Source organism: Cervus elaphus, chromosome 29 (genome assembly GCF_910594005.1).
Source record: "Cervus elaphus chromosome 29, mCerEla1.1, whole genome shotgun sequence".
Taxonomy (NCBI): Eukaryota; Metazoa; Chordata; class Mammalia; order Artiodactyla; family Cervidae; genus Cervus; species Cervus elaphus.
In genome coordinates, this window is record NC_057843.1 from 23,199,317 (window position 1) to 23,212,462 (window position 13,146).

At 36.7% G+C, this 13,146-nt stretch overlaps 1 protein-coding gene across 5 annotated transcripts in view; it reads right to left on the reverse strand.

Annotated features, from left to right (window-relative positions):
- FOCAD (focadhesin) overlaps positions 1-13,146 on the reverse strand; it is a 293,625-nt gene that overhangs the window by 84,401 nt on the left and 196,078 nt on the right. For all 5 annotated transcript variants that reach the window (XM_043891497.1, XM_043891499.1, XM_043891500.1 and 2 more), the window contains one exon: positions 10,573-10,694. In XM_043891497.1, coding sequence (XP_043747432.1) covers positions 10,573-10,694 — 122 coding nt within the window. The remainder of the gene's footprint in view (positions 1-10,572; positions 10,695-13,146) is intronic.

Here is a 13,146-nt window from a genome sequence, read left to right on the forward strand (position 1 = left end):
AAAGAATAAAAGGATGAACAAAAAATGATATATCTACAATGGAATATTATTTGGCCATAAAAAGGAATGAAGTACTACAACATGGATATACCTTGAAAACATGATGTGAAAGTGAAAGAAGCCAGACACAAAAGGTCACATATTATACGATTCCATTTATATGAAATGTCCAGAACAGGGAAATCCATACAGATAGAAAGCAACTTAGTGGTTGCCAGGGATGGGGAGATGAAGAAGTGGGAGGGAACATTTAATGTATACATGGTCTCATTTGAGGGTGATGAAAAGGTTTCAGAGCTAGATAGAGGTGATGGTTACACACTGGAAAGGTACTAAATACCACTGACTTACACATTTAGGCATTAAAATGGTTAGTTTGATGTTACATGACTTTTAATTCTATCAAAAAACAAAATAAAAGATAAGGCAAAGGTCCCTAAAGTGACTGCATGGCTCACCGTTTTAGGAACAGAAGGGAGGCCAGTATAATGAGCACAGACAGAGGAGCAAAGAGGAGAGTGGAAAGAGAGAGGGCTGGTGAGTCAACAGGAGAAAGGATGGCCTTCTAGGTCAGTTCTCAGGACTGGCCTTTACTCTCACTAAAGGGGGAGTCATTATAAGGTTTTGAGACAAATGATATGATCTAATCTACACTGTAAAAATATCTTATGGACTGTTCTGCTGAGAAGAGACTATAATGGGCAAAGGTCAAAGCAGAGAAATCTGCTCAGAGGCACCTGCAAAACTATAGGTAAGAGATATTGGTGGCTCAGAGCGGTATCATTAAGACTGTAGAATAATAGTTTTCAAGTATTTAGTTATGTGATTTTTCTACCTCACCCCAAATGTTAAGTAAACTGCCAATATATAAAACACGAATCAGAGAAGCAAAATTGGTCTAGATGAAGTAAGGAGAAAGGTTGAGGGCTTGGTGCTCAGCCCTCATGATCATCTCAGTCTACCCCGTGGTGGTCCCTTGCGAGTGCTCATGCACGCATGCTCGGTCATGTCTGACTCTTTACGACCCCCTGGACTGTAGCCCACCAGGCTCCTCTGTCCATGGGATTCTCCAGGCAAGAATACTGAAGGGGGTTGCCATTTCCTTCTCCAGAGGATCTGCCCAACCCAGGGACAGAACCTGCATCTCTTAGCCTGTGGTGGTCCCTGTAATTCTTTAAAATGAAGTTTTAACTAGAGGCACATAAGAGAGATCAGTGGTTGTCAGGAGATGGGGGAGCACTGGAGGGGCTGACTGCAAAGGGGCATGGGGTGATTTTAGGGTACTAAAACTGACCTTATCTTGACTGTGGTACTGATTAGATGAATGTGTTCACTTCTCAAAATTCATAGAACAATACACTAAAAGGGGAGAAACCTATCATGTGTATATAACTCAATAAAAGAAAATTTAAAATACATAGCTTTAAAATGACCACTTTTAGAACATGTACTTCTCAAACACTCACCTCCCACTATCTAATACCCTCTGTACACTTGTTTGCATCATCATTCAAAAGACACTCTCCCTCTTATCATTCCTCTATCAACATTACCCCATCAGTATTGCAGTTGAAATTTGAAATTTATGATTTATCCTGGACTTCTCCCTTGCCTCCAGCTCAATTGTCAACTCTACCTCTGAAATGTTCACTACGTTTGTCGCTACTTTCTTCCTCACTGAGTTAGTCCTAATTCCTGTCTTAATTATTGAGGCCACCTAGCTCATCTCTTAACAGTCTAAAATCTTTCTTCCTTCTAATACATCCTGAACGATGTTGCTACTATTATATTAACTCAGAATTTTTCAAAAAACCTTTGATGGTTCATTAAAGAATAAAGTCCAAAATTCTTCTATGCCATGTCCAAAGTATTTTAGAATTAAAAGTACGCCATTTACTTTAAGAAATAATTTGTTGTTATGTGAGAACTCTGCTGGCTAAGATCCTCAACCAGTTTCCCCACTTACTTTCTGCTCCTCTCTTTCATTTAACCTGTATTCTGGTTCACTTGGGTTATAAACCAATTTCCAAGCTTGTCCGATACTCTTCAAGACCTTCGCATTCACTGATTGCTTCCAAGGCTTTGAATGTCCTGTGTTCCTCTCATCTCTACTTACTGAAATATCTCTCCCATCCCTACACTTCCAGTACACTATACTACACCTCTCTTGTTATACTCAACAGACTGAATTTTTTTGTGATTGGATGCTGATCAAACCAACCTAAGAGCAGAGATCATATTCTATTCACCCTGGAATCCCTCTCATGGACACTGAACCCACAGCAGTGTCTCACACATAAATGTTCACTTAAAGACCTGCTGAGCTTAACCAAATTAAATGTACAGTATTCGCTTTAAGGCAAAATCTTGTCATGTGAAAACTACACTATCATAAACAAGTAATCACAGAGAGTTATGATGTGTGAAAACACAATGTTAGAAAACCATTTTAATAGGCACAGCTAAACTCTAATAAAAGTTGTTGAGGATATGGTTATTTGAAATTTTACAAAACATGTTCAAAATGTCCTGGCTGGGAAATGTTTCATTCCAGATTAAAAACACAGTGAGCGACAAAGCGAAACTTAAAGTGAGTATTATAAACTTTACAGTTTGAAATTTCCTAACATTTTAATTAGTACCACACAAGTTCTAATGACATATACCTGAAATACTAGCTCGACAGAAAATATCCTGCTTAGAAACACAATTCACAAACGTAGAGCAAATGTCAAAAGACAGAATGAAAAAGGAGATCTAGTTTCCGCACAGACACATATTTTACTTGAAGGAACTGTGTGCCTGTGTTTAGTTGATCAGTTGCATCTGACCCTATTCTACCCAATGGACTCTAGCCCGCCAAGGTCCTCTGTCCATGGGGTTCTCCAAGCAAGAATACTGGAGCAGGTTGCCATTTTCTCTTCCAGGGGATCTTCCTTACCCAGGGACTGAACCTGGGTCTCCTGAATTGCAGGCAAATTCTTTAGTTCACCAGGGAAGCCCGAGCAGGAACGACATGACCACTTAATCTGATAATTTACAGTTCAGAATGCATTGTCCAGAAGTTTGGTAATGCTCTCTGCCTCTTGAGTGATCTTAACAAATATAATTATTCATTTATAAGAAAATACTCATTTCAACAGCCCTTCATTAAATAACTTAAATCATGTCAGTCAAGCTTTGGTGAGGTTGACTATGAAACTGGAAGGGGCAAGGTAAAACAGCAAGTAAACTGACAGGTCAAGCGTTTGCTATGAATTTTAAAACCTCAATCTCACAAAGTAAGGCATCTTCATGTTTCCCAGAGGTATATATTATTATCTAAAGAATAAAAGCAGTTAACTTCAGTTGCTACCCAGACACACCAATACTGAGTCACGACATTTGGTCTGTGACATATGCACACTCCTCCTATGTTCCCAGAAGAAAAACCATTTGTACTTGGTGTTAGAGACCCCCAAGGCCGCTCAATGTCCCACTGTATATAAATAAGGAAGCACAGGCTTCAGTTGTCTGTCAATAGTAATCTTGTTTGCACAGAATAATTTTTTGTTATTCCCGTCCCCTGACAAATACTGACTGGAAGACAAGAAGGGAGGACTTGTGAAGGACACATTTTTAAAGGAGAATGACACTCCTCACTTTGTAGGTGCTTTCTGGACATTTTAAACTCTCTCTCTCCTCCCTCCCTCCCACTTTCTCTCTCTACCTCAGTCTCTCTTCTCTCCCCCCCCCCATTCCCCTTTCCCATCAGGATAACATTAGCTTGAAAGCTGACAATTCAATCACGTCTCAAGCAACCATTTACTCTGTTATTTAATAGGAAGGGGGAAAACCCTGTTACCATAACAACTCACATCACACAGTAATTACAGAGTCTCTAAAATATAGCAAACCATACTTTTCACAGTGTTTTCTAAGGGGAATGTGTGACAAGCACCGATATCACTTCTCCCAATTATCATTCAAAATTTTCATCTAATTGTTTCTTACTGCATGAATGCTACCATACTCCATGCTTTTCACAAGAAGTATGTTTTTAAATGAAGAAGGCACTGAAAGAAAGGGCAAATGATGGGTTATAGCCCATGTACTTTTGGGTATCTAGGGGAAAATGTAAAGAAGGCAGAAGAAAAAAAATAACTTATAAGGCAAAATAAACAAGTGATGATCAATTTCAAAAGAAAGAAAGAAGAAAAAAATCTCATTCAGAGTAGCGCCGGCAATAAGCCCAATAAAGGTTTCGCTGAAAAAAAAGAGCTCATTACCTAGTGCTGAGGCAGAAATATGGTTGGGTAACAGCAGCAGGATCAGGAAAATTTGCATGTGCCCGAAGATGGAGGAAATAATGAAGCAAGGCTGCCATTCTCATCCAGGGACAAATCAGTATCATCCAATTTAGGGGAGAGTGTCATGTCAGAGTTAGAAATGCCAAAGGATGACAAGACAGGCAGCAACTTCCAGGGAAAGAGACATGTCATTCACCTTCAGCTTCCTCATCAAATGGAGCCAAGTCAGTCTCAGGATGAGAAGAAGTAGTCATAAATCAGGGCAGAGGAGGAGCTTGAAGAAGCATTGGTAGGTCTGAAATGACCCCTGCTGGTCCCCTTTTCAAAGGAGCAAAGAGAACAAGGGCACTTCAGTTTTAGAGAAATCTAAACTACCCCTGGTAGGTCAGGTCAGACCCAATTCAGACTTAGGTCCGTGAGTCTTCTCAAAGTATAACATGGGAGAGTTTCAATTTAAAGCCAAAATAGTTTTTAGAAAGAAGGGTGTTAAAGAATTCATCACAGATTAAACAGCTAGTTCTCTAAGACACTGAAAATATTTGATTTAACTAATGTTGTTATTGAGAAATATTGACAATTACATGGAGCAAAATACGCTTTAAAAAATGAAGAGCAGAGCATTTGAATATTCATTTACCCATTCATTCACTCACTCACTCATCTATAGTTGTATGCATTAGGACTATAGAATATCCTATAGGTATATGTAACCTTTGGCAGAGAGGGGAGGCTAAACCATATAAATGAATAACCACACAAACAGTTTATAATAGCTTGTTCAAATGACAATAATGTCATTTCCTAGTAAGACCTCAATAATTATTAGATTGACCATCAATTTAACTGCAACGTTTCTGGAAAAAGGAAACAATCCCACTAAATGTACATGTAAAATATAATACACACCCAAGTTTCGAAAGGATTAAAATCATTTATAAAGTGTCTACTATGTGCCAGGAATACCAAGCACTGGAACTGCATATGGCCAAAACAAACTTCCTGATTTTATGAAGTGCACACTTTAAAAAAGGAGAGATACATACTAATTGTCATGTATGCTGTGCCACCGAAATTCCCTCTTCAGGATTAGTAGGGATGGATGGATAGATAGTGTAAATAGTCTAATGTATTATGTAACTTGAATTCATAGTTACAAACTTTCCTAAAGCAAACTCCAAGTCCAGACTTTTCACTAGAAAATTCTACCACTTAAGGAAAAATTACTAGGAGAGCATTATCCTGATAATACATCAGGCATAGATATTACAAGGAAACCACAAAATCATATCCCTCATAGGTGCCAAGGTGCAAAAATCCTTAACAAAGTGTGTGTGCTAAGTCGCTCCAGTGGGGTTTGACTCTGTGTGACCCTATGGACTATATAGCCCACCAGGCTCTTCTGTCCATGGGATTCTCCAGGCAAGAATACTGGAGTGGGTTGCAGTGTCCTCCGCCATGGGATCTTCCCAACTCAGGGATTGAACTAAAAACTCTTATATGTCTTATGCATTGGCAGGATGCACACCACTAGGATCACCTGGGAAGCCCCCTAACAAAGTATCACTAGCAAATCAAATTCAGCAATAAATCAGATATATCACAATCAAGTGGAGTTTATCCTAGGAATGCAGATTTGGTTCACATTAGAAAAATTAATCAAAATAATTCATCCTACTAACAAATGAAAAAAGTATATAATCATTTCAACAAATGTAGAAAAAACACATTTGACAAAATTCAACATCTATTTGTGATTAAAAAAAAACCAATTTAGGAATAAAGGAAACTTCATCAACCTAATACAGAATATCCATAAAAACCTCTATACTAACAGTAAATATAACATCATATGTAATGTTAAGCATCCTGAATGCTTTCCCCCAAGACTATTTTGTTAACAAAATAAGAATGTCTGCTCTCACCACTTCTATTCAACCATACCAAAGGGCCCTAGACAGTGCAATTAGGCAAGAAAAAGAAATCAAAGGCAGACAGATTGGAAAGAAAAACACTAAGACAATCTCTATTCACAGACAACATTGCAACGAAAATCAAAAAGAATCTACAAAAAAGCTACAAGAATATATAAGTGGGTAGAGTAAGGCCATAAAAAAGTATTAATTATATGTTTATGTTTTAGCAATGAACAGTTGGAAATAAAGACAAACCAAAAAACAGTCTAATTGCCCTAGCATAAAAGTACTTAGGGATGTGCAGTACTTATTAAATTTAGCAAAATAGGTGCAAGATTTGTAGTAAGAAAACAACAGAACACTGACCTAAAATAATGGAGAAATATACCTTGCATACTGGTTGAAAAACTCGATATTATTAAGATATCAGTTCTCTCCCAGACTGATATACAAATTCAAAGCATTTGTAACCAAAATTACAGCAGGTTTTTAAAATAGTTTCTCTACAGATTTTTCTTTAATCTTTGCCCTTTTTAATAATGATGACTTATTTTTAAAAATCAGCATAAATAGTAACCTGCAAGAGCAATCCTAAACAATCACCATTAAACCATACTATGCAAGAAGACTTTATTGTGAAGCATTTACCTCCCCAAATTATCACGTTTCTTGGAGTAGCACATTAAGGGGTGTGATTGGTGATTCTTTGTCAGTCACTAGAGCATTCATGGTGGATAAATTGTCTTTTGTTTTGTTTTTATGTCTTAGACCATCCCATATTTGTTTACCCCATAATACTGTTTTATGCAGACAAATTAAGACAATGTAAATGGTTTTTCTGGAAATTATTAGTTAATAATGCTTTAAAAGGGGTGGAATGGCATCTGTGTTTAAAAGAGAACATTTGTAAATAAAATTCAATTTCCAAGTCAAAAAAAAAAATAGTTTCTCAAAACTGAATTAAAATTTATGTGGAGACTTTGGGATCGACATGTACACACTGTTATATTTACAGTGGATAACCAACAAGGACCTACTATATAGCACAGGGAACTCTGCCCAGTGTTATGTGGCAGCTTGGATGGGATGGGCTTTGGGGGGAAATGGATACATGTATATACATGGCAGAGTCCCTCTGTTGTCCACCAAAACTATCACATTGTTAATCGGCTATACTCCAATATAAAATTTTAAAAAAGTGGTTTCATGGTTGATGAAGGCTGGGATGTGAGGAAAATGGAGAGTGACTGCTAATGGGTATAGAGTTACTTTACATTGTGATGAAAATATTCTAAAACTGACTGTGGTGATGGCTATACATCTCTGTGTATATACTAAAACCATTGACTTGCACACATTCAATGAGTAAATTTTACAGTCTATAAATTATACCTTTTTTTTTAAAATTAAAAAAGATAACATAGGAAAAGAAAACAAGTTTTTGAGACTTTGGATAAGACAAAAAGCAAGAACCATAAAAAGAAAACCTTGATAAATTCTGCAAAACTGAAGAGACACTCTTCAAAAGACACTATTAAGGAAATAAAAAGACAAGTTAGAGAGTAGGTAAAAACATGTGCAAGACACATTTCTAATTTTAAAAAAAGACAACACACATATCCAGAATATATAAAGAGTTCTCATTTGAAAACAAAAACCTGGATTTAAAATGGGCAAAAGAACACAACACTCCATGATGTGAATAAATACATGAAAAGAAGCTCAACATCAGTAGTCATTAAAAAAACACAAATTAAAAACCACGAAAGGAAAACCACTAACCACTATGAGAACTGCTAAATTTTAAGAACTGACCATATTGAGTGCCGGCAAGAAGGGAGAGCAACCAGAACTTCCTCTTGCTACTGGTGGGCATTCAAAGTGGGGCAGTCACTGGAAAAACAGGTGGGTTTTCATATTCACTCACCAAAAGACCTAGCGATTCCACTTGTATATAGTTATTTACTCAAGAGAAATTAAAATAGATGTCCACATATACACCTGTATAGTAATGTTTATAGCAGCTTTAGTCATAATCTGGAAAAAGTAGAAACAGCCCAAATGTCTATCCATGGGTAATTAATAAACAAATTGAAACTACGATGACAGACGTTAAAAATAAGACAGAATCAAGAACCGTGAAATCATATTTTTTGGGTTCAATTTCCAGGCTCTTCTATTTCTGTGTGTCAAGTACATAAACAGTACCAACCTCACAGTGTGAATATAGAGATTAAATGAATTAACATATGCACAGCAAATTTTAACGTGCCTGAGCTAGTTATGAGTTATTATTATTGCAATTGTTATTAACTAGCCCTTAAAATTTTTATTATTTGTTGCCAGATACTCTGAGAAACTGCTTGGCTCATTCTCTCTCTCTGCCTTTTTAAAAAATGAATTACAGTAAGCAGAAGATAAATCCAACCCAAAATCCTGCCACAGATTCGGTAGAATTCTGTCTAATGCATCTTCCAAGTGACTCCTAAAATTATGATCTTTTCTCATCTCTTTGAAATTTTCTAGGCATTCAATAATACAAGCAACAAGTATCATAACTCAAGTTTTTTCTCTGTTCACATCTAAGGTACACCTCACAAGTTCTGATACCATTTGCTTAATTTATCAGATATCTTCTGCCACCCCTACATTAACACTTATCCTTGTTTCTGTTATGATGAAAGTGAAAGTGTTAGTCACTCAGCTGTGTTTGACTCTTTGCAATTGCAAGGACTGTAGCCCACCAGGCTCCTCTGTCCATGGGATTTTCCAGGCAAGAATACTGGAATGGGAAGCCATTCCCTTCTCCATCTGTTATGATAGCGACTTTTAAATTCAGGCTTCCCTTCATAGTTAACATGTTGGTTATCCACGTTAAGTACACAGCTTTAAAGCACAAAAATGTACCAAATCTCTTTCTTCTCCATGACAACGAATAAGATAATAGGGAGAACAAATCTAGAAATTACCTATTGTTTTTCTTCGCTTATGAAATTAAACCTCTCTTCTCAGAGAAACACTACTCTCCCCAGTTCTTCCTTCCTTTGTTAGTTAAAGACATTGCATTAAACCAAGATTTATATAATTTCAACTTTAACCAAATATATAAAACTAAAATGGGTAGCATAGGTGGGTCTTTAAAAATCTGGCTATGCTGGGACCTCCCTTGTGGTCCAGAGGTTCAAACTCCATGCTTCTACTGCAGGGCAGGAAGATCTCGCATGCTACATGGCAAGGGCAAACAAACAAACAAAAATCTGGCTATGCTAATTGGTGGCAGCTGGTAAGACACAGAATATTATCAAATTAAATAAGTGATCCCAATATTTATAAATTATGCATCAAAATAAGATTTAATGTAAACATACTGTAGAAGCACTACAAATCTTTAAAAAATTTTACAATTCATACATTTTCATTTATACTTGTTATATAACTTATGTCTAAATTATATGAAATAAACCTCTTTGCTGTGATATTTTATTTTTTATTCATTCATACAGTTTAACCTATATACACCTGAATGAGTAACTGTCATGAAAAAGCGAAAGTGAAGTCGCTCAGTCGTGTCCGACTCTTTGCGACCCCATGGACTGTAGTCTACCAGGCTCCTACATCTATGGGATTTTCCAGGCAAGCACACTGGAGTGAGTTGCCATTTCCTTCTCCAGGAGATACTTCCCAACCCAGGGACTGAACCCTGGTCTCCCGCACTGTAGGCAGACGCTTTACCATCTGAGCCACCAGGGAAGTCATAAAATTTAAAAAAACAATTAAAAAAACCCCCACAGATTTCCCAAGTGCTTTTCAACTTCCTTCTTCCCTCTGGTATTGTACAATCTGTAATGATCAAATTTCAAGCAACACCTAATGGCACCACATAACTTTATTTTAAGAGTAGCATAAAAGAAAAGTAAATAAACAATAAAATCAAAGGGTTTCCCCTCCTCCAACACAATCATTTACTGTTAATTTCCAATACTCACAAGATATAAATAGTGGTGCCCTACATACTTCCAAAGGATTACAATTAAGAAATAGGTTAGATTATTTCTTAAAATATTAAATTGGTATTTATTCTGAACAGAGGCAATTAAATATTGATAAATAATCCAAACTAGATACTTTCCTAGATACCACTCTCTAATAGGCTGAGCCCAAAGGGAAACATGCTGGTTTCTTTGAGAAGTACATCAAAATACTACAGTTGGATCAACTATTTTGGTTGTCTTTAAAAGCCACTTTCATTATGAATAATAGAAAAATTATTTCCAAACACGTGCTAAATTTCATCACCATAAACCAAAGGAGGGAAACCCCAAAGCATATACAACAAGAAGCACTGTTTCAGAGAACCGAGAGGTACCTACCTCATGCACTAGAGCAAGTAAGGTCTGCTTGAAACTTCGCCCTCTACTGGCCATCAGTCGATTCAATGGTTTGCCATCTTTACTCTGATACATTGAAATATCATAACAAAATAACATACCACCTTAAAAAAAAGAAATATAAAAACATTGCTTATGGAAAACCTCATTAATTAGGTTCTCAGTAGTTGATATTCAATCTGGATAGAGACATTTAGAAATTAAAAGAATATGCTAAGCAAATGATTATTATTTTTTTAACTGTTGGTACAGAAAAGAAAAAACAGAAGAGCTCTAAGAAATTACCATCTTGAAGCTACGGAGGAGTCTTATTAATTTTTAAATAAATAAGCATATTTCAAATCATGTTTATTTTAAATTCTGTGAACTGTTACTTCTAGAGAGTCTATTAACTTTCCTTAAAAAATAAATCTCAATTAAAGAGAAATGCTTACGCATGACAGTCTTTGTAAACTCCTGATAATATGGGTTCCTTTAGTTTACACCCATAAATGCACTAGTTTTCCATCATATCTATAGTCACATACATTCACTCTCCCTTTTTCCTCCCCTCCTCCATCTGTTACCCTTCTCCCAATCCTTCCTACTCTGCTTAACTAAATTGAACTTCCAGCATTAGCTGACCCCATGTCAGTTAAAAAGCAAAGGCAGGCAGCCAAACACTAGGTATGCGTTAGGGTAGTCTTGGACCTCATCTGGGTAATTCTGAGCCAATGAGAAGACAAATTCAAGGACTAAGATACTAAAACAGAAAAATTACCTTTATAAATATCTCTTCCTGAAGTATAACAGAGAAGAGTACACATAAGCATACCGCTCAATGAGTTTTTACAAACTGAACAAAAATGTAATCAGCACCCAGATCAAGAAGCAAAACATTGTTAACATCTTAGAAGCCCTTCCTCATGTCTCATTCCAATCACGTCCACACCCAGCCCAAAGATAACAACTTTCTAGCAAACTTTTTTCATACTGTGGTACTTGACATAACTGGAATCAGGCTGTACACTTAATATCTGACTTCTTTCACTTAACATAATCATCGTGAGAATCATTCATATTGTTATCGGCAGTTGTAATATATGCATTACTGAATAACACTCCATAATGTGCACATACCACGATTTTACTGTCAATAAGCATTTAGATAGCTTCTATCCCTTCTACAGGGGATCTTTCCGACCCAGGAATTGAATGGGAGTCTCCTGCATTGCAGGCGGATTCTTTACCAGCTGAGCTACCAGGGAAGTTCAGCAACTGAAATAAGTTTAGGGCTACTCAAATAATGCTGCAGTGAACATTATTATGTCTTTTGGTGACTTTATTTGGGCTTATTCCTAAGAATGAAATAGGTAGGTAACAGAGTATCAATTTATTCAGTATAAATTGTCCCAAGTGGTTCTACTAACCTGCATTCCCAGCAGCAGTTCTGTTTACTCCACATATTTATCAGTACTTTGTATTTTCCATTTTTTTCTCATCTTAGCTATAGTGTTAGGTCTGCTGTGGCATCTTACTGTGGTTTTAATTTGCATTTCTCAGATGACTAATGAAGTTGATCATCTAATCATATGTTCATCAGACATTTGTATACCCTCTTTTTTTCAAAAAAAAATTTTAATTGGAGGCTAATTACTTTACAATATTGCAGTGGTTTTTGCCATACATTGACATGAATCAGCCATGGGTGTACATGTGTTCCCCATCCTGAACCCCCCTCCCATCTCCCTCCCCATCCCATCCCTCAGGGTCATCCCAGTGCACCAGCCCGAGCACCCTGTCTCATGCCTCGAACCTGGACTGGCGATCTATTTCACAAACAGTAATATACATGTTTCAATGTTAGTCTCTCAAATCATCCCACCCTTGCCTTCTCCCACAGAGTCCAAAAGTCTGTTCTTTACATCTGTGTCTCTTTTGCTGTCTCAAATATAGGGTCATCATTACCATCTTTCAAAATTCCATATATAGGTGTTAATATACTGTGTATACCCTCTTTTTGAAGGGTAAATTCAACTCTTTTCCCTGTTTTTCAATTGTCTTTTTCTTATAGATTTTTAAAAATTCTTTACATATTCTAGACACAAGTTCTTTATCAGATATATGTTCTAAAAATACTTTCTTGTATTCTGTGCCTTGCCTTTTCACTCTCTTAATGGTATACTTTCATTAATACATGCTTGTGATTTTAATATAATTTGTTATTTTTCAAAAAGATCATCCCTTTTCTCTACAGCACCACAGTATTACTTTTGTAACAAATCTAGGGACCCTGTACATGTAGGTCTGTTTCTGTACACTCCATATTCTTCCACTAGTCAGTTGGCCTATCTTTGCACCAATATCACACTGTCAATTATCATGGTTTCATAATAGGTCTGGATATCTGGTAATGTATATCCTCCTACCTCCTATATTTCCTCAATGGCTTACCTTGGCCATTACTGGTATTTTGAAATTCCACACAAATTTTAGAACCAGTCTGTCAATTTCCAAAAATCTACTGGGATGCGGATTGGGGCTGGGTTGAAACTACATATTAGCTTGGAGAGAGCT